This window comes from Neolamprologus multifasciatus, chromosome 5 (assembly GCF_963576455.1).
Source record: "Neolamprologus multifasciatus chromosome 5, fNeoMul1.2, whole genome shotgun sequence".
NCBI classification, from domain to species: Eukaryota; Metazoa; Chordata; class Actinopteri; order Cichliformes; family Cichlidae; genus Neolamprologus; species Neolamprologus multifasciatus.
The window spans coordinates 4019970-4041598 of NC_140443.1; the positions used below are offsets into that span (position 1 = coordinate 4019970).

General features: G+C 41.3%; 1 protein-coding gene across 4 annotated transcripts in view; it reads left to right on the forward strand.

Moving 5' to 3' along the window:
• Positions 1-21629, forward strand: part of itga7 (integrin, alpha 7) — a 43382-nt gene continuing 21753 nt past the window's right edge. For 2 of the 4 annotated variants that reach the window (XM_085161126.1, XM_085161127.1), the window contains exons 1-5: positions 2-611; positions 17926-18053; positions 18499-18578; positions 18784-19039; positions 19753-19884. In XM_085161126.1, coding sequence (XP_085017252.1) covers positions 394-611; positions 17926-18053; positions 18499-18578; positions 18784-19039; positions 19753-19884 — 814 coding nt within the window. In that variant the 5' untranslated portion in view covers positions 2-393. Of the gene's footprint in view, positions 612-17925; positions 18054-18498; positions 18579-18783; positions 19040-19752; positions 19885-20516; positions 20625-21629 lie in introns of all 4 variants that reach the window. The other 2 variants (XR_014874295.1, XM_085161128.1) reach the window with 2 other exon arrangements.

A 21629-nucleotide genomic window follows, 5' to 3' on the forward strand; every position in this document is an offset into this window, starting at 1 on the left:
AGGAGGGAGGGAGGAAGGGAGGAGGGGATGAAGGCCTGAGAGAGAGAGGAGGGGGAGGAGTGAGCGGGCTATTCAAGGCACTTGTCCTCTGTCTCCCTCTGAGCGCAGAGGAGGGGGAGGCGCACATGCATTGAGGGAAGCACACTTGCACACATAGTAGTAGCAGCCGCATTTTCACAGGCTGCTCTTCAGACTGACAGCAGCAAACGGAGTTGAGAGGCAGCGCAATAGAGCGAGGGAAACAAGGCAGGCGTCCAGAGAGGAGAGCAAAGCAGAGGAGGCTCACACAGGGTTTCCCCTTACTGCCCTTTGGCTCTCTGGGACCCACAAAAGGAATCTCCTCTGTGCTCTTCTTGAGCTGAACCTGCTTTGCCAGAAGACCTGCACCCCACTATGGCAGCCCTGGTGGGACATGGGAACCCTTGTCCCCTCTCATCTGATTCTTCTAAACTGTGGACTACCTTTATTTTGGGTGTGTTGACCCTTTCGAGTCAAGTCCGGGGCTTTAACTTGGATACTACTCACACACTGCATAAGTTGGGAGACCCCGGCACCTTCTTTGGCTTCTCTCTTGCGCTTCACCAGCAGCGTAATCCAGACCCTCAGAGCTGGTGAGTGTGAATGCGGCACTGAGCTCGTCCTGTGTGTCCTGTGTGTTTCTGACTCAGGTCAAATATGTGATGTCTTGTGTGCGCACCTGCGTCTCATACAAAAGCTCGTCACGAGTTCATTCTTAGGGATCTAAAATGCTAATGCCAGCACAGTCAGCATTTCTGCACTGCATCAATTTGTCAAATCACTGCTTTGCTGCAGTAGTTGCTTATGTGCAGCGTCTGCACTGAGAGGAGAGTGGATGAGTGCAAGCTTCCTGAAGTGAGGATCTGATTTCTCTAAAAGGTAGAAGAGTGTTTTTAAGTCATTCTCTTGGAGGAACTCATGTCCCATGAAGTATAGAGTGAGGAGTCCTTCAGTCTGTCTGGTTGTGCATATGAACCCAAAGTTAAGCTGTTGATGTGTGTTTGCTCTTTGATCTGCTGTTTGCCGGCAGCTGTTTTGATGAGTCTTCCAGTGTGACCAGAACACTCACGAGTCCTGTTCCAATCCTCCAGCAAGTCATGAATAAATGATAACAACAAGCCTGCGTGCAAATCTTCGGACATGTTTACGACAGGACCGCGAATAAGAGGCTGCCTAAGTTTAGCTGTCTGGAAGCTTTGTGGTTAATATTGACGAGATCTGTTCCATCGGATTTGGTGATGTATTTTCTTTTAGTCGTGAATTTGGTGCTGCTTTTTGTCAAACAGTCTCTGCTTAGATTAATACAGTGCACACTATCTGGTGAGATTCAGAAGATTAAGTAAAGTTGCAGAATTGCAAGAAAAATCATGCATATAAAATAATTACATATATCACAGCACTCTGTATTTTATAAGATCTAATACACATATATTCTAAATCTTAACCAACAGTTGAACTATAGCTGTAAAATAAATATAGCAGCGTTTGAGGTAATATCTCCCTCTGAAATTTACTGATTTATAAATGTAATGTTAGCTCCAAACCCCAAAATAGCAAATGCAATGTTCATGTCACATGTCTGGTATAAAGGAAAATTAATGTTTAAGGATGAGGGAATTAACTTACTACAAGCTCCTGTTTTGGAGCTCCATATTTAACTGCTGGCTGCTTAGTTTACCCGGGCTGGAGTCACCCTGTCGCCTGGTAAGACCAGGGGAATGACATCAGACACAGTCATGTCATCCCTCTGAAAACCAGCGTGCTGTCCAGCAGCATTCCTGGGACTTATTTTTAAAAGCAACTACCAGAATACTGCATTGTATCACTGAATGCTGTGTCCTGAGTAAACAAGGGATAAGACTCCAGCGAAACTGCCCATCAGGGATGTTAGAGCCAGGAGACAGTCAATAAAACTCTGACCTGATGTGCTGATGTGATGATGCATCTACTGGAAGAGAGTGGCATGAATAATGTTGCTGGGAAAGTACTTTGCGTTCGGATGACTTTATGGTGATTTCATCCTCAGTCGGTCTGTGCAGATGACTTTGCAGGGTGTAGCCAGCCAGGGTTTTAGAAATATTGAATAATGGGGCCCAAAATAATTTGACTATACACAAAGAAATGTATTGTATTACAAATTTTATCAACTTTCAACTTTGTTACTCTACATTTTTTCATGAACACCGATGTCCTTTAAAAGTGTTTAGCTTAAGAAATGAAATCATTAGGTCAAAAGGTAAAGCAGCATTTTATGCCCACGTTTGTGGAGGAGAAGCAGTCTGAGAACATTCTGCCATTTCAGCAAAACGATTTTAGAAAAAAATATTAGTTTTAAAAATGGCCACACTGACAAATGCAACGCTTTTAACTCTGTTTTTAGTTTTTACCGTCTCCTGAAGAAAATACACGACTCTTTAGCCCACAGGTGTCGAACTCCAGGCCTCGAGGGCCGGTGTCCTGCATGTTTTAGATGTGTCCTTGATCCAACACAGCTGATTTAAATGGCTAAATTATCACCTCAACATGTCTTGAAGTTCTCCAGAAGCCTGTTAATGAACTAATAATTTGATTCAGGTGTGTTGAAACAGGGTGATATCTAAAACCTGCGGGACACCGGCCCTCGAGGCCTGGAGTTTGACACCCCTGCTTTAGCCGCTCTCAGTCCACCAGCTACAGCTGTGTCTGTTAACTCTTTCATGGCGTTTTTAATTTCTCTTTGCTATTTGGGCTGATTGGGACCTGATGAATATAAAAACAAAGAAATACCAGATTTTTGTTTTTGACAAAAATGAGATCCACATTCGTTTTAAATTTTGCTACAACGGTGGCAGTATAATGTCTTCGTAAGTGGATATCAGGCCCTTATAGAGCAGAATTTAGTATTTTGGTCTAGACAACCCAAAATGTGATGTCCACATATGTGGACGCCAGGTCCTAGGAGGTTAAACAACTTGTTCATTAACTTATTCCCACAAGCACTTTATTTTTAAGCTGTTTATAAGCGCTGCCTAGCTAACATTCACACTCCGATGGATCCATTGGAGAGCAACATGCGGTTAGCATCTTGGATATTTGGATATGCAGACTGGAGCAGACTGGGATCAAACCACCAACCTTCCAGTTAGTAGGTGAGCTACCACCTGAGCAACAGCCAGTAGTGATGTGATGTCCACATATGCGGACGCCAGATTAAAAATGCACAGAAACTCACTGCACTTAAAAACGATGGGTATGGTTTGCAGAAACAAATGCTCAGGAGTCAAAATCAGATATTTTGGTAATACAATAAAATTTCATTTTCTTTGTAGTCGCTTGAATTTACATGTAATAAAATGTGACATTAATGTGTTAATAAGCCTATATTAATAATGTATTCCACATTGTTTTTACCTTAATTATTGTGTGATAATTAACTGTTATGACATGGTTATTGCCTCTGTCTTTAAACCACACTATAACCCCACTATTACCATATTACTTTAGAGCTGTAATAAGAAGTACTACCAATACTTTTTATCCTTCTCAGAGTGTGTTCTGGGATCACCAACACAAAATCATTCTGTGCCATTTCGTGTGCTTTTAAGTCATGTTTTAATTAGATTTGAGGTAAAATCATAAATTGCATTAAAATAAAAATCCTCTTAGGGGCTATGAGACTTTTGGAATTATGTTTATTAAAATAAAAATGTCTTTCAGCGGGAAATGGAAACCATCCAGTGTGTTACACTCTGGACAATCCTGACATGTTGTTTTTAGGAACATAATGAAAAAATAATTCTTCCATGTATCTTGGTGGGAAATTCTAAATATTAGAGGTTTTATTGCCCCTTCAGAGATGTATTATTCAGAAGCAGCACAATAGTTATGCTTCCTGTCTGAATAATACATTTCCATTAAGCCTTATGATAATTCCCTCTGTGTTATTACATTTCCTATTTGGTAGTTTAGTCTCCGGCCCTCGTGAAGCCGTCTGCCTGAAACGTATTGTAATCAGATGCTACTGACTCACTTTCTTTTTGTATGATGAGGGTTTGGGTTACTGTCACCTGTGGCCATAATGTTTTACAGTCATTGTGTGTTATGTTGCTCTATTCGACTGAGAAAATGATATTTTTGCTTTGATGCCCTGTGCTGTGCTTACTCATGATTAAATCATACTATAAAGTAATGCGAGTGCTAATACAGATCAGCGTAGTCATGCTGTCGCCCCTGAAAGAGTTTCACCGCCAGCGGCTTTGGAGTTTCACGGTTTATCGGAAGCTGAGCAAAGATCAGAAAAGGCAAGACTGTTTGGAGTTGATACCGCATACACAATGACTGCCTTTTTGTTCAGTTTTGCAGCATCAAACCTTGCAGCTTATTTTCAGCATGGCAGTAAAGGTCAACCCATGTGACACAATATTATCATACTGACTCACATACTGTGAGGACAAGTAGGTCGTTGACACGGCTGAAGTAAAACTAGGCCACAGTTTAGAGCCTTTTATAAACCTTTGTTTTTCTTCCTGAGCACAGGCCGAAGCTTAAACGAGAGAATTTCATCTTTTGCTGCTGACGCCAAACAGAGGATGAGACGTGATGGGTATTTGAGTCTGAGTTATGTGTACATCTGCTATTTTTAATGCTAAGAGAAGTGCTTCTGCTATTAGTGTGCTGCCTGGTGAAGACGGGAATCTCCCTGGGCTTGAGCCCCCCACTGCCTGTTTACCTAAATTTAAATAATAAATATCTTTACGCTGTGGTAAGTCTGCCCAAAATAATTAAGAAAAAGTTATTCCTATAAGACAATATGCTCTAATATTGTCATAATTCATTAATAATGTACAGATTTCTCAGTTTCAGAGTGCTTAACACATGTCCGTCTTTGCTAATCCTAGCTTGCTTTTTTCACTGAAATATCTGTAACATCACTTGTGCATTATCAAATTCCATCAGTTTATATCAAAGTCCAAATCTATATAATAAATCCATATACAGTGCATGCTGCAAAGCCACACATCATTGACAATACTGTTAGACTGTGATTTATCCTACAGTTGATTTACAATTGACTGCGTTGCAAAGCATTCATAGGAAAAGTAATAAAGTCTCAGGTTGCAGTAGGGGTCATGTTTACATGTGGTGCTTCTGAGAGTAGGCACAGTCTGTCTTAGTGCCTGGGGGGCCACAGGTAGCTGACATAGTCACAGACATCGTGTCTGGAGTTTGGTTTCATTGGCTGAATATGAATCCAAAGCAATGCTTTCTGAGGCCGAACAAATCCTGCTCTTGAACCGAAGGAGTGATTAACACCATAAGGAAGACTGGGACATAGGAGTGATCACATGCTGAATTCCAAAGACATACAGAGTTTGCAAAAGAAGAAGGGTTTGACATTTTGGGAAACATCCCCATGTACCTTGTTGTTCTGCTTTGGAGAAGAGAAAACATCATAATTTCTAAAAACATCATAGAACCATACAGAAAATGTACCGAGCAACAGATTAGATCAACAAACACTAAAAACTGGGGGAAACAGGTAGTCTGTGCCTGACCTAATAGAATATCACAGTATTGTGACTGCCTGCCACACTGCTGAATCGTGACGCATCCATTGAAGTCATAGTGAAACTTTTAAGTGGAAAGTGGAACTTGTGCCAACATCTGGCAAATGGCCTGCATTTGTATAGCGCTTTACTCTACATTCAGTCATTCACCCATTCACACACACATTCACACACTGGCGATGGCAGCTACATTGTAGCCACAGCTGCCCTGGGACGCACTGACAGAGGCGAGGCTGGCGCCACATCTGCTCAATGTCTTTAACGAATGACTCAACACAGGAATTTGCTTTATATAATTAGTAATTATATTTGTTAAGGGGCATCTACACAAGAAGTGATTCAAAATGACATGATGATCAGCAACTGTATAAAGTCACTGACTTTAAGGGATAATGGGTGAAATGCATGCTAGTGACAGTTGTTGGTTATCAACACTGAGGCAACTAATTAAAGCAGCTACCACCGAAAGCTAAAGATACCATTAACTGATATACAACAGGGTAATAAATACATTTGAGCATTACCATGGCAACAAGAGCCAAGAAGGTCATGACCAACTGTCTTAGTAACGAGCAACGACTGAATCGCTTGTTTGGATGTTGCTTGAGAGAGGATCTGACCAAGAACAATGTAACCATCTTGCCATCTGCCTCATTGCTGTAAAACCACAGTAAGTTATGGCCAAGGAGACAATGTCACCGTCACAGTGATGTTTTCTGGAAAAAGCTACCTACCACCATATAAAGTCATAAAAGCTGTGTAGAAAGACTGAGTTTCCATTTCATGGGTTCAATGAGCTGTTCACTGACAGATTGTTACCTCGAACCAAGACAAGCTAGGGGTGCATTGTTTCTCAGTCTTTCACTGTTTGTCACCTCATTTCTGTTACTTCTGTTAGTACTCCACAGTGTTGGGGAGTAACGGAATACATGTACCGCCGTTACGTATTTAAAATACAAAATATGAGTAACTGTATTCCGTTACAGTTACCGTTTAAAAAGGTGGTATTTAGAATACAGTTACTTTGTTGAAATAAATGGATTACACGGCGGTACTTCCCTGTTTCATATTGTGGCGGGTCAGGACTGTTTGGGTTTTGTTTGACAGCTACGTTCTGTTGTTCCAGGCGGCAGCGTTACGGTTGCCATGGTTACAGGGTAACGCTCTCTCTCTCTGCGTGTTTCCTGGGTGAGAGAGGCCTTTCTGTTGTTGTTGTGCTAAGCTAATAGGCAGAATGCTACAGGTATAGCTCTAAAGAAAGTAGCATCATAGGCAGTGTAGTCCGTGCTGCAGGGAGAATGGACTGCCATACACGTTATGTGTCTGTGAGCGAGGAGGGAGAAAAAGGAAAAGTACGAGCTGTCATCGAGCAAAAACGGGAGCTGGAAGCATGTAAATATAATAATAACCACTGCAGCCAAGAAGAGAGCCTGACGAGCCCAGTTGTAAGTAAGCTATTAAGACTCGACTGTACACCGTGTTCGTGTTTTCCTCTGAAACAATAAGTTCTGTTGGAGCAGCCTTTCAACGCCTCTCTCTGTCTCTTGCTAGCAAAGTTGACCCAGACAACAAAGTAAAGCTAGTTTTCAGCTACGAGCCCGACACAGAACCCACCGTATTAGTCAGAGGTCCCTTTACTACGGTTCGGAGCCGCGGACCTTCAGTAACAGTAATAAATCACAGCAATAGTACATTCATGTAGTTGTAAACAGCATGATAATATATTAAGTAATCCAAAGTATTCAGAATACGTTACTCTCATTGAGTAACGTAACGGAATACGTTACAGAATACATTTTGGGGCATGTAATCTGTATTCTGTAATGGAATACATTTTAAAAGTAACCTTCCCAACACTGGTACTCCATGTGTTAAACTGTGCACACTATAAACTTGTGAAAACCTTAGTGAACACTGCAAGTTATGCACTCATCAGAAATGATGAACTTCTATAGTGAAGACAACAATTCAAACAGCAACACATGATGACGTGTCCTTCTCCTACTAGCTGAAAATTGTTTGGCGGTCCCTCACCTTCAGCTCAACAGCCAAGATCAGTCTTCCACATTTTGGACAATACTCCTGATTTTATTTTATGAATTATGACTCGTTCACAGTATTCTCCATCCCTCCCTGTGGTGTTTCATTCCTATAACACACACACACACACACATATATATAAGTGATTTTAAACAGGACACAGCAGAACTTCTTCACACATTTATTATACAAAGAAGAATTTATGGGTGCTCATTTACATTACAACAGGCAGATAAAAGCTGCTTTTTCACCCTGGCTTAAGAGTTTAGAATGAAGCGTCCCCACTTTCCCCTCCCTAATTCAATTCATGATTTCTTTTCCCGCTCTCTCTTCCCCCCTTTAAGTTGATCCCACAGTAACTTTCTCACTAAATCTCCCAGAGGCCATTCATGTGAAAGCCTCATAAATGTAAGAACTGTTGCAGTGCTTATTTATATGAGGGATCAGAAAAAGCAAAGGCTATGCTGCACGAGCTTTACAGCCTCTCGTGCACATACACTCGATTAATGCCCTTTTTTTCTACCTCCCAATCACTCTCTGTCTATTTAGCATTCCTCTGTTCCTCTGCTGGACTGCCTGGGCTTGGACAAAAGCTCGGTGGGAAGCAGCACTGCCTGGTCCAGAGCTTTCAGGAATATTACTTTGCAGACTGCGTGCACACTGAAAGCTGATGCACAATCTGCAGCGTCAGGCTGAAACATACAACTTGGATCTGATGGAGGCAGTGCTGCAGAAACTGTTTCTGCATCTGCATTTCACAGTGAACAGATAAAATCTTGAGGTTACACATATGTGCTTTTAATTTTAAACATTTTGCAGCATTAACTGCATAAATAATGATCTGTAATTTTTGACTCTGACCTTTTGCTTTCCTTGATTTCCGATAAAAATCTTAACAATACGTTGAGCTGACCCAGCACTCACTTTTGAAAACGGCACGATCTGAATGTGGGGGAGGTGTCGAGGGTCTGATGGTAACGGGACCTGCAGGGATGAATAAATCATTGAATGCCTTCTCTTTGATTAAATGTGTGTGTGTATGTGTGTGTGAGTGACTGATAAAGAAGCAGTTTAATAAATCACCTTCTGTGTCCAGAAACACACCATGCCATGCAAACCAGACCAGAGCAGGAAATTATGAGATGAGATGTTGATGCTTTTTGTTTGGAATTATTAAACTAGATTTTCAATTAAATTTTTCAGGGTTTCAATTTTGATGGCAGTGATCATATAAAGTGAATGTTTTATTTATTCTTTAATAGATAATTGTTGCAGTGTCGTACTGAGACTTGCGTCAGTAATTTCAACAGATATGAGCTGAACTGACGAATCTGACTTACAATGAAATGCAGAATAAAAAGTCACCGTGCTTTGAAATTGCCCCACTATTATGTAAGTTGAAATGTAGTGTGTTGGCTAAGTTTATGCATCACTAAAATTAAACAGGTTTCAATATATAAATGAGCTGTTACATATATGAATAAACACATGTGACTAATGGGCTTTTTTGGGATATTATCATTGAAATGACTGTTTAACTGCTTTTGGCTCACTATATTCTGTAGATTCGAGTTTCCAGAGAGCCCAGACAGCTTATGCACCAAACTACCAAGAAACTGCAGTTCATTAATGAATTGAAGAAAAACAATGACAATGGGAAATAAATAAGACACACTTAAAATTAGCAGTGGAATTTGAGAAGCCTAACAGATAAGTACAGAGACGGATCAATACATGTATGACCAGCTAATGGCAGGGATGGGGGACAAAATGAGAATTTAAAAGGAACAGACAAGGGATGGTATAGTACCTGAGGGCCATTATTTACCCATCTATGCCCCGAAATGGCTCTTCATTCATTGATCAGGGGGGCAGGTGGTGAGTTTGGGGGTTGTTAAAAATGCATGTGCAGTGAGGACGGGGTTACCGAGTACTTCAAGAACCATTTCTGCCTCTTCTTACTGTCCTGAGAGTCAGCTAAAAAAAACAAATCTTATTTTTTTTACATTAATGCGCCACGATTGTGATGTTCACATACAGGCAGGAAGTTGAGTCACATCCGTGGGCAGTGGACCACAATATCCCAGAGGAGATTTGCAGGAACTGGCAGCTGTTTCTGTCTCTCTCTTTTTTTGCAAATTATCAAGTAGTGCCCAACTCTCTGCTCGTCTGCCCATACTGGAAATGTTAAAACGGGGTGATTCACAACTCGGTCACCTCGCTCTCAGCTGTTGTTTTCTCGTCAGCAAGAAACTGGAGTCAGGTGTTTACGCAAAAAGTGCCATTTGGCTCAAGGTTCACGAGAGTCGTCACCTTGGTCGACAGCCTGTGTGTAGGTCTGCGTGTCTATCTGCATGAGTATTTATGCATTTTTGAGCCATTTATACACACGATAGCATATATTTTGTGAATGTGTATACAAGTGTGATGCGTGAGTCTGTGTATTTCCAGGTCAGAGGTCCCAGTCTTACTCCAAAATAACAACAGAAGGTCTAAAAAGCCTCTGGGCCCCATGCTGATCTTTTATAGCTTCTGTCTATAGAGCAGAAAACTCACGCTGCTCTGTTGTGGAAAGATGTTTGAGGGTGTGAGCACACAGATTCAGAAGCACTAGCGATAATGCAATGAAACAAAACACTGCAAATATCTGCAGCATATTTGAGTCATTTCACAAATGTGATTATGCTATTAAAGCCCATGGCTGAAACATTCAGAGAAAAGGGTTGGGCTTCAGATAAAAGTATCTGCTGTTGCTCTTTAAAATGATTAAATTTACAAGCGTGAAAAGTGCCAGTGCTTTCTCTTCCTAAGCCAACAATGCAGGGCTTTGAATTCAGCTCCCTGCAGATGTTTGCATCTTCTTCTTCTTCACTGCTGTATTGGTTTGTTTACAGACCGGCACTTTGCTATTGCCACGTCAACACTTTCCATCCCAAGTATTTCTTTCACAACAAAGAAAAGGCACCCTTGTTTTTAGCACGAGTACTAGTGAATTTATGAGAATATGAATTTCACTGTAAGGGTTCGGGGAATTTTTTTGCCAAGCCACAGAGGAACACATGATCCTTCAAGAGGAAGATGGACACTACCAAAATTGGTATAAACAATTTAATAAGCTGCAAGCGCGCGGGGACCAAGTCTGTGGGATAGGCCAACCCTGCTGTATATATAATACCATTTCTGTGCTCTTTCTTTGTTATTTACTGCAGGATTATTGGTCCAAATTGCTACATACGTGATGGATTTCTTTCAACTTGATCACATTGCTGTCCTGGTTCCCTGCTGGTCTCACTGGATGCTGTATGGGAGGCTAAACAGAGAGATGTGACTCCTGAAAGTGGGGGAGGAGTGAGGGAGGAAGAGACCGTGTGTGTGCGGACACCCAACCTGGATGGGGGATGGGTGGATGGGATAGTGGGGAGAGTGTTGGGGTCACTGCACATGCTCCCCTCAGCGAACACATGAGCGCAGCATAATGAGTGTCTGTGTTGTTTTTGTGATGATCAGCGAGTGAAAAAGGGGATGATGAGTGGCTGTAAATCACAAATCAGAGCAGAGGTGTGGACATTTAAGAGGTTTAGGAAAGGAGCAGTAATAACTGTGCATTGGTATTTTGTTTTGTTGACAACATTTTTTCTTTTTTTCTGTACATACTCTAAATTCTCAAGTGCGAAGAACACACTAATTTACATACAGCCTTGTGAAGTCGCCCCTCCTCCTGCTTTCTGTAATGGGCAATCTGTAATTCTCTTCGAGCACTGTAATTACTTGATTAAAAAATGACTGACGGTTTTCATGCCCGTCTCGATCATCAGTTCAGGATTTTATATGTGTGATGGGAGATGTTATAGCACCAAATCACAACAACAGTCGCCTCAAGGCGCTTTATATTGTAAGATAAAGACCTCACAATAATGCATCTTTTGTACTTGTGCCATACCTGCTGGTGTAACCACGCCGGTCTGACTGACTACTGGTAGAAGCACAGCTTTGTTCCAATTGAAGTATGTCAGCAAATAATGGATGCGTTTGGATGCACACAGCTAACAAACAACCTAACAGTCTTCTACTTAACATCTGTAAGTTAACACTGCATATGTGTTGTTAAAGTTTAGCGGTTCTCCAAACCTTTCTGACAAAAAATCACATCCCACATTTTTTTAATCAACCAATAATAATAAAACAGGAGCCAACCTGAGTTTGTGTAAGTAACAGTCAGCAGAATGGTATCAGGAAATTCTTATCTGTTTAGTTTTACCAAGAAAATTCAACTCATTCAACTTACTTTTGCTTCGTGCTTTCCCCCTCCTTCTCCACCTGCAGGGGTTTGTCCCCCACCAGTATGAAGATCACTGGCACGTAGCAAAGCTATCCTCAAGTAAAGCTTTAATTCAATTCAATTCAATTCAATTTTATTTATATAGCGCCAAATCACAACAAAAGTCGCCTCAAGGCGCTTCATAGATACAGAGAAAAACCCAACAATCATATGACCCCCTATGAGCAGCACTTTGGCGACAGTGGGAAGGAAAAACTCCCTTTTAACAGGAAGAAACCTCCGGCAGAACCAGGCTCAGGGAGGGGCGGGGCCATCTGCTGTGATTGGTTGGGGTGAGAGAAGGAAGACAGGATAAAGACATGCTGTGGAAGAGAGACAGAGATTAATAACAGATATGATTCAATACAGAGAGGTCTGTTAACACATAGTGAGTGAGAAAGGTGACTGGAAAGGAAAAACTCAATGCATCATGGGAATCCCCTGGCAGCCTACGTCTATTGCAGCATAACTAAGGGAGGATTCAGGGTCACCTGGTCCAGCCCTAACTATATGCTTTAGCAAAAAGGAAAGTTTGAAGCCTAATCTTGAAAGTAGAGATAGTGTCTGTCTCCTGAATCCAAACTGGAAGCTGGTTCCACAGAAGAGGGGCCTGAAAACTGAAGGCTCTGCCTCCCATTCTACTTTTAAATACTCTAGGAACAACAAGTAGGCCTGCAGAGCGAGAGTGAAGTGCTCTAATAGGGTGATATGGTACTACAAGGTCATTAAGATAAGATGGGGCCTGATTATTTAAGACCTTGTATGTGAGGAGCAGGATTTTGAATTCTGGATTTAACAGGAAGCCAATGAAGGGAAGCCAAAACAGGAGAAATATGCTCTCTCTTTCTAGTCCCTGTCAGGACTCTTGCTGCAGCATTTTGGATTAGCTGAAGGCTTTTCAGGGAGTTTTTTGGACATCCTGATAATAATGAGGATATGAGGGTATAAACAGGTAGGGGCTTCTGTCTTTTCTGTCTCCTGCTGTAGACAGAACCCAGGTGCCTTATCTAATCTATGTGTTCAACATGGCAATGTAATACATACACATGCATGCTGGTGCTGAATCTGAGTTCATGTGGGTTTTCTACTAGACCATCACATCAACACCCTGATATCTCCCCCAGGGTCAGCAACAACACACCTCCACACACACAAGCACAAAGGCACACATGCACACACCAAATGTGGGTTTACTGAGAGAATGAGCTTGGCAGTGAAGCGCACGATCAGTCTGAGTCAATCCTAAACAATGATATGAGTTAAAAGCAGAGTAAAGGGCAAATAAATGAAAGCTGAAGTCATCCAACAAGATTTATTTGTGTCAAATTTGGTACATGTGTCTTCAGAATTCACTTACAGGAAAAGGTCACAACACTTTTTGCTTAATTTTGCAAAGGTGTAATTCCAAACAAATTTCATGTAAGTAATGAAAACAATGTTGAATCTCTGAGAAAATGTTAATGTAGACAGTTTTCTAACTTGAGGCTTCAGCCATTTGACTTAAATAAATAAACCTTTTAGGTCATATAAACTTTTTTTCTGACTTGTTTCAGCTTATATTTATGAGACATAAGAGGTTATGAGATCATTTCTGCAGAAATAATTCCTTCTGCCTTGCACAGCTTTCCAGTTGAAGGAAAAAAGTCTTGGGAACCGTCAATGTCTTTTTTTTTTTTTTTTACAAATAATAATGCTATAAGAGATAATCAGAGCCTCCAGCTTCACATCCTCACACCTGCCCATGTATCTGAGCATGTGGGGGGAAGTGAGGTATCACCTTAACTCTTAAACATAAAGCAGAGCCTCCTGGAATGTAGCGCTGTGAGAGGGATCGGATCTTATCAGTTTTGTGGGGGTTTTTCTTAGTGATATGTTATTCCTCTTTGTTATACGTGTATTTGCATCAGCGTAACATCACTTGAAGATTTAGTTTTTCTCGCATGTGCGTCACTGGTGATGTGAAACATCATTTCACATGTTTGCGCTCTGTGGCTGTTTTAGTTTCTGGTTGTTAAGGTGAGGGGAATCACTCCTGAGGCATGCACAGCTGCACCTCACCAGAAGTACTTGTCAGGAAAGAGACGACGGGAGCAGAAAATAGAAAGTTAAGCTGTCTGGCAGTCTGGGATGTGTCAGCGGTAGTTTATGTGAGTACAAATTGTGAGGTACTTGTACATAAGTATTGCCATTTGAGTCTACTTAGTTCTTATACATTGCATTTAAAGGGGAAACCACTTTACTCCAACACAAGAAGGTGACAGTTCAGAGTAGGATTAGTAAAGTAGGTTACCAAATTGCCACAATGACAACCACACAGGCTAATGCATTATTAAATATATCAGTTTGATTAGAGTGTGTCTGGTTAATTATTGCTTTTGCTACTTTAATTTAATTTTACAGCATTTTATATTTTAAGATCAACATTTTGAACATTTTGGATCTTATGTGTGCTTTGCTCAGCCAGAATACTACTATTATTGCATTGTGTTACTTAATTAATAATGTTACTTAATTTGTAACACCACATATTATATTACTTTTGCATTACCCAACATGGCCTATTTATATAATTACTTTTATCTTTTAAAAGATAAAGTTAAGGCTGCAGTTTCACACACTTGCACAAATTCTTGTCCTAATGAGCACCTGTGCAACAGCTGCTTTGACTATGAACTCAAAGCCAACAGCAAAGATGGAAACCATCCCAAAGTTCGTTTCACAGCATTTGCCATTAATTTTACTGCAAAAACAGAGGCTATGTTTGAACCTGACTCACTGCCTTTGTTACCTGATGAAGATCAGGCTCTGACTGCTGGACTCGGGTCAGCATACACTCAGCTTCAACATCACTCTGGGATCTTCCTCACTAGCTTCGTGTTAGCGTGCTCTCTTTATGGATGCTTGCCAAAAAAACAACAACAACCAACCAACAAATAAACAAACAAACAAAAAACCCAGTGTCCTGTTAACAGTAGTGTATAGTTGTTTCTGCCCTGGATGCTGTTTGCACATTACCTATGCGAACTGGCTCTTTTCTTCAATAAAAAAATAAAAGTTTTGTCCATACTTTCACTCCTACGCTACAAAAGCTGTAGTTTGCTCAGCCGTTTTCTTCCTGATGTTAGATTGTTGTTCACCTATCAGAAATAAATATTGTTAAAAGAAACAAACTGTGGTCATAACTGATAGTTGCGGGTTGAGTGCTGTGATGTGGAGAATGCAGACCATGAAAGCTCTGCAGAAGACTCATTTGTAATTTGATCATATCCTTTTAGGTGAAATGATACTTAAATAATATAGCATTTTATGTTATCCAGCAGTTGATTTACCTTAATTGCTAGTGTGTGCCTGCTAGTACAGCTTTTTGTTACAGGAACACCCTGTCTGAGTATCGAGCCAAAGTCACAACTGGCACATGCAACAACTTGTTATTAGCCCGCAGTCATGTACTGTATAAATACCTGCAGGTATTAATGTTTGCAAGGTACATTATCTAGATTCTGTTGACAGTGTTGGGGAGTAACGGAATACATGTACCGCCGTTACGTATTTAAAATACAAAATATGAGTAACTGTATTCCGTTACAGTTACCGTTTAAAAAGGTGGTATTTAGAATACAGTTACTTTGTTGAAATAAATGGATTACACGGCGGTACTTCCCTGTTTCATATTGTGGTGGGTCAGGACTGTTTGGGTTTTGTTTGACAGCTACGTGCTGTTGTTCCAGGCGGCGTTACGGTTGCCATGGTTACAGGGTGACGCTCTCTGTGTGTGTGTTTCCTGGGTGAGAGAGCGCCTGTTGTTGTTGTTGTGCTAAGCTAATAGGCAGAATGCTACAGGTATAGCGCTAAAGAATGTAGCATCATGGACAGTGTAGTCCGTGCTGCAGGGAGAATGGACTGCCATACACGTTATGTGTCTGTGAGCGAGGGAGGGAGAAAAAGGAAAAGTACGAGGAAAAGGAAAAAACGGGAGCTGGAAGCATGTAAATATAATAATAACCACTGCAGCCAAGAAGAGAGCCTGACGAGCCCAGTTGTAAGTAAGCTATTAAGACTCGACTGTACACCGTGTTCGTGTTTTCCTCCAAAAACAATAAGTTCCGTTGGAGCAGCCTTTCAACGCCTCTCTCTGTCTCTCGCTAGCAAAGTTGACCCAGACAACAAAGTAAAGCTAGTTTTCGGCTATGAGCCCGACACGAACCCACCGTATTAGCCAGAGGTCCCTTTACTACGGTTCAGAGCCGCGGACCTTCAGTAACAGTAATAAATCACAGCAATAGTACATTCATGTAGTTGTAAACAGCATGATAATATATTAAGTAATCCAAAGTATTCAGAACACTCTCATTGAGTAACGTAACGGAATACGTTACAGAATACATTTTGGGGCATGTATTCTGTATTCTGTAATGGAATACATTTTAAAAGTAACCTTCCCAACACTGTCTGTTGATAGCGTACATGTTTACATGTTACAGTTACAAAATAACCCTTAGCTTTTTTGCTGTTAGCAATTTAGTGACGTGAATGCATCCTCAGCTCCTCTGGGATCACAAATAATAATTTCAGCAGAGCAGAATTTAAATCTGGATTAACTGTCAGAAGGCCATGCTGCTTGTAGCTTCTTCTGGATTGTCTTCTATGGACAGACGGTTTCTGTGCACAGAAGACAATCAAGGAAAAACCAAGTGGTCATTCCTGTTATATTTCCACCCGGAGAGGATGTGCAGGTGGTGCATTCTAATATAAAGTCTTGGGTTAGCTGGTCCACATTGTCATAAAACACTGGCAAGCACATGGACATCTGCATAGACCTCCATGCTTTCTGACTGATGACGAAATTCATGCAACTTGGTCCTCATCAGACTCACTGACGCAAAAAGTATAATTAAGGCTTAAATCTTCATAAAACTTAGAGAGATGCATTTAAATACACTGTTGTGATATCAAAAAGACTAGATAAAGATCTTGATAACTAGATAGGCTTTATGTTATTCCAGTTATGTAATAATGTCTTGCTTGTGTGCCTGACGCCACATCCAGCTTTACGCGTGTTACAGATAAAGCTGGATAAGGTTGGTAATGATGCACCTTTGATCCAATTACTTGTGGATGCAGTGCAGTAAAATGTATGCAGTGTACGCTATCGAGCATATTTTGATCTGAACTATCCAGTAAAGAGGTTGCTCTGCACCTAGCATTGTTGTTATAGCTGCCTCGTTGTAAACACTGAGACACCAGGATAGAGTTACTCTTGGCTGATCCATGCTAAGCTTCTAGCTTGTTAAACTCTATTTAAAGTCTTCCCTCACACAGTGATAGCTCTAATTTAAGTGCGCACATAACAGTAGATAGTTAGGGAGTAGATAGGAGGAGAGTTGTTGGCTGGAGCATTTTGCACAGGGTGTATTTGCACAGCTGAGCGTAGCACTGACATAGCTAACATCACTGTCATAATTAGACCTGTAGGCACAGTTCGGTGGCAGTGCAGGGTAGACCTCGGTATCTGTTTTTCAGGCTTCCTGTTCTGCTCTTTATTTGTTGCTGTCTCCTGTGTTTCCCCATGTCTCGCTTCCATGCATATGCCATGACTGACAGTGTTGGGTGGAATGTGAACATTCGGTTTTTAAATAGCATCCTGGCCTGAATCAGCCACTCCTAATAAGGCAGAGGGCCGTGACACTGGCCCTAAAATATCAGCAACCACCTCACTGAGAATAAAACTTTTCCTGGCCTTGTTATTTAGGGACAACTGATAATAGCTGTTGGATATGAGCGCAAACAAGGTACACTAGATATAGATTTCCCAGAGCTGTCATAAATATATTTCAGGCAACATAACATACTCTACTGAATGTAGCCTCGTGTTCAGGGTGTCTTTACAGTAATGGCAACTTAAGGTGAAGAACAGCTTTGAGGAAACCTTAATTTGTATTATGCACTATCAACGTTTGACACCAGGTTTTACAATTAACTTTCCTTTCATTTTCCTTTATTTAGGATACTGGTGGGAGCTCCAAGGGCGGCAGGGCAGGGTAAGTTGACGGGCAGTCGACCAGGAGCCCTGTTCAGGTGTCCGATCACACCAGAGGAGTACGACTGTGAGAGGGTTGACATCGATGGAGACGGTGGGTTTCAAGTGCAACAGAAACAACTTGTCGGTTAATTTGTCAATTCATCAACCAAACTATGACGTGATTTTTATTCTTGGTGTTTCACTTTGTTCTCTGTGCTGTGAAATTAAACACTTCAACCAAAGACAAAACTTTAAACACATCAACTTGGGCTTTAAGAAATCTAAATAACACCTGGACCTCTGTCGGTCAAAGAGAATTATCTTTATTATAAACTACATTATCCCAGGCAGAATATTAATGGTTTCTCTGACAAGCATCATGGAAATATATGATGTTACTGTATCATATTTATAAAGATACCTGCTTCATTTTTGTGAAGTGAGAAGTGAAATAACACTTCTAATAGGTGAAGTTCTGTTTGCTTGTAACCATAATGTTCCTGGCTTACAATATGGAAGCCATCATGACTGACAGTTCACTCTGTGTTCTCTTTCAGTGAGGTGGGACAGAGAGAGCAAGGACAACCAGTGGCTGGGAGTTACAGTCAAGAGTCAGGGCATTGGAGGGAAGGTTGTGGTGAGTACCAAATGCCCAAATTGGGTAAATTCACATTGTGCTGATGATCAAGAGATATAGGAGCAGACATTGCTTTGGTTCATCTGCCAAGTTGTTGTTTATAATGATGAAGGTCATTACGCTGTTGCATATTATCATATTCTTTAAAAAAATCAAAAGCTAACTGATATCCAGGAAACCCTAATGCGTTTTCCCCCCTCACCAGACCTGCGCTCATCTGTACGAACTGAGGCAACGTGTAAACCAGTCATCAGAGACTCGGGATCCCATTGGACGTTGCTATGTCCTGAGTGAGGACCTGACTAATCGAGATGACCTGGACGGAGGAGAATGGAAGTTTTGTGAGGGTCGGCCACAGGGACACGAGCAGTTCGGTTTCTGTCAGCAGGGCCTGTCTGTCAGTTTCACCCCAGACAAAAACTTCATTCTGTTCGGTGCTCCAGGAACATACAACTGGAAAGGTAATGTGACCGACTGATAGAAGCCTTTATTTAGAGTTTTATGTTTTACTAATCGCAAGACCAGAGGAAAACCTGTGTAGTGTGATTTGGGATTGAATGTACTGCTCACAAAAATGCAGGCAAGGGGTGACGAAGGGCTGGAAATCATCTTTCAGATGGATCCCTTCTTGACATGCTCCGTTTCATTCATAAAGATGAATGCTAAGCAGAAGGAACTGGCAGTGGGGTTTGTTGTCTTTAGTATCTACTGATTCCTTCTCTTATGCCTTCTTGAGTGTTGTTCTATTACAGTGCAAAGACGATTTACCACGACTGTAAAAGAAATATGAGAAGAAACTCCTGTTGCAGCTAATGCATGCTAGAGAAGAAAAGCAATGCAATGAAACTGTCTAATTAAATAAGTATTACTAACAGGACAATCCAATTAATTTATAGGCTGAAATTATGCAGCACAGCTTAATCCATTTAATATAAATGGTCTAAGATATATTGGATGCAGTTTCTGGATGATTCATATTTTAATAAAAGGCTGCTTTATGGAATAAAAGCTGAATTTACACAACGCCTGATCTAAAATGTCTAAATTCTGTCACATGCTGGATTTGGGAAGCAACATGTGAGCATGTGTATCTATGACCTTGTCCCTGTCGTTTAAGATAATGTGCAAATCTGTGTTTGTCACCATGCTGTGCCCTCACCTATTTCCTTTCCAGGCGAGATGCGTGTTCAGCTCCTAAACCAGACTCTGCTTGACCTCGGTATCTATGACGACGGACCTTATGAGGTGGCAGATGAAAAACAACTTAATGCCCAGCTCATCCCTGTGCCCTACCACAGTTACCTGGGTAGGATTTGCCCTCCCTGCTCACTGCTGCCTGCGCACAGGAGAGATAGAGAGGGCCGGGGGAGGATGACACCAGGACTTAGACTGTACCCCAACACGGCTGACTTAACCACAGCAATTAGCAACAGTAGCAACAAAACTGCCTCTGATTGGTTGAAGAAAATCTTGTAGTGTTCCTACTATTCCTGGACATGACTTTTAGCTCAGCAATTTATGACTCATGAAGCCCCGAACAGGACTCCGCCTCATTTTTCCAGCCTTTGTTTGACTGTGGGTGGACATGGAGCCTGACAGGATCAGTCCTCATGTTGCTACTATTTGCTCACTTTCTTGGGAAAACAAGGGAAAATACTTGATGTCATCCTCATTCCAGCTACCGCCCATTGTCGGAAAATGTCAGTGGTGTACAGTCTGAGCCTGACGTGTCATCTCTCCACCAGGTGCCCAGTGGTTTTGCAGGACAAACCACTGTAGCACCACACAGAAAGCAATCAATCACAACCTCTCACCTGCACCTCCCTCTCCCCTTTTCTTCCTCTTTCCACCCCCACCACCATTTCACCGTTCCATCACACCCTCCCCACGCTCCTCTTTCTACTTCTTTCTGTTTTCTCCTCCTGTTTTGGGCCGTAGGGCTCTTGTTCATGGCTAGCCCCGTTGAAGATGCGCTGCTGTACAAAACTCTGGAACCATCAAGGCGGCCCACATCGTTTGAGGATGTAGCTCATAATAGCTACCTAGGTTTGTAGGCTTGAGGTGCTGTCGTTTGGACCGGACTGGGCTTGTAGTGGACATAGTATCTTGTTTTTCTCCGTCTTTGTCTTAATCCTTTCTGATCAGTTACACAGTCTGTCTGTCTATATAGATTTTAGTGTGTAATCTATGTTAAAAAGAGACAGCCATCCAAAGTTATACTTCCATTTTTATTTCATTTTTTAAATTTAATTGAATTTAATTTTTGGCACAGTTATATAGTTGCAGAAGAGATGGCCTTCTCTTTGGGTAGCAGGAGGTGTTTGTCTGTTCTGTCTGTCGATCTCTTTTGTTAGTTTGCATGAGTCTGTCCGGATGAAGCTTTCCAGGGTATCTTGGTGGTGGTTTCACTTTAAGTAGTTGCAGTTATACTAAACCGAATTGTTTGAAATGGTTTGACTAATATACGAGTCCACAGCTGTGCGAGGCTATACCGAGGCACATCGTCAGCATGCTAACATATTTACAATCAGTGCAATTTTTTTAACACGTTAATACGCTAACTGTTGCTAACAAGCATTGAACCCAACTGCAATTGAAGTGGATGAGAATATTATATATATTTGTTATGTGTGGTATGTATTTCATTACTGACTATTGAAATCTGGATGATGGCCTGAAGGCTGATGGAGTTTTTGGCATCAATATGAATGGCTAGCAATTAAGTTTCATTAAGGTCTATTCAAAAGCAAGAATACCAGTGTAACAGCGGTGAAAGAGGAAAAGTAACTCTGGTTATCACAAATGTCTGTACAGCATTTCAAATATAATGGTAAGAGGCCTGTACTACAAAGACTTCTGCTTACCCCGGATGCTTCAGGGTTGTTGTTTGTACAACAAAAGTGGTTCACTTCTCCCTGGGGTATATCAAAATGGTAATTTAGGCTGTGAAGCAGTTCCAGATTAGAGACCAACAGGTGCAAAATCACTGCCTATTGACCTGCCAGGTTACCAAGAAGGTTACCAGTTCTTGAAGATCCCTTAATCCTCTGT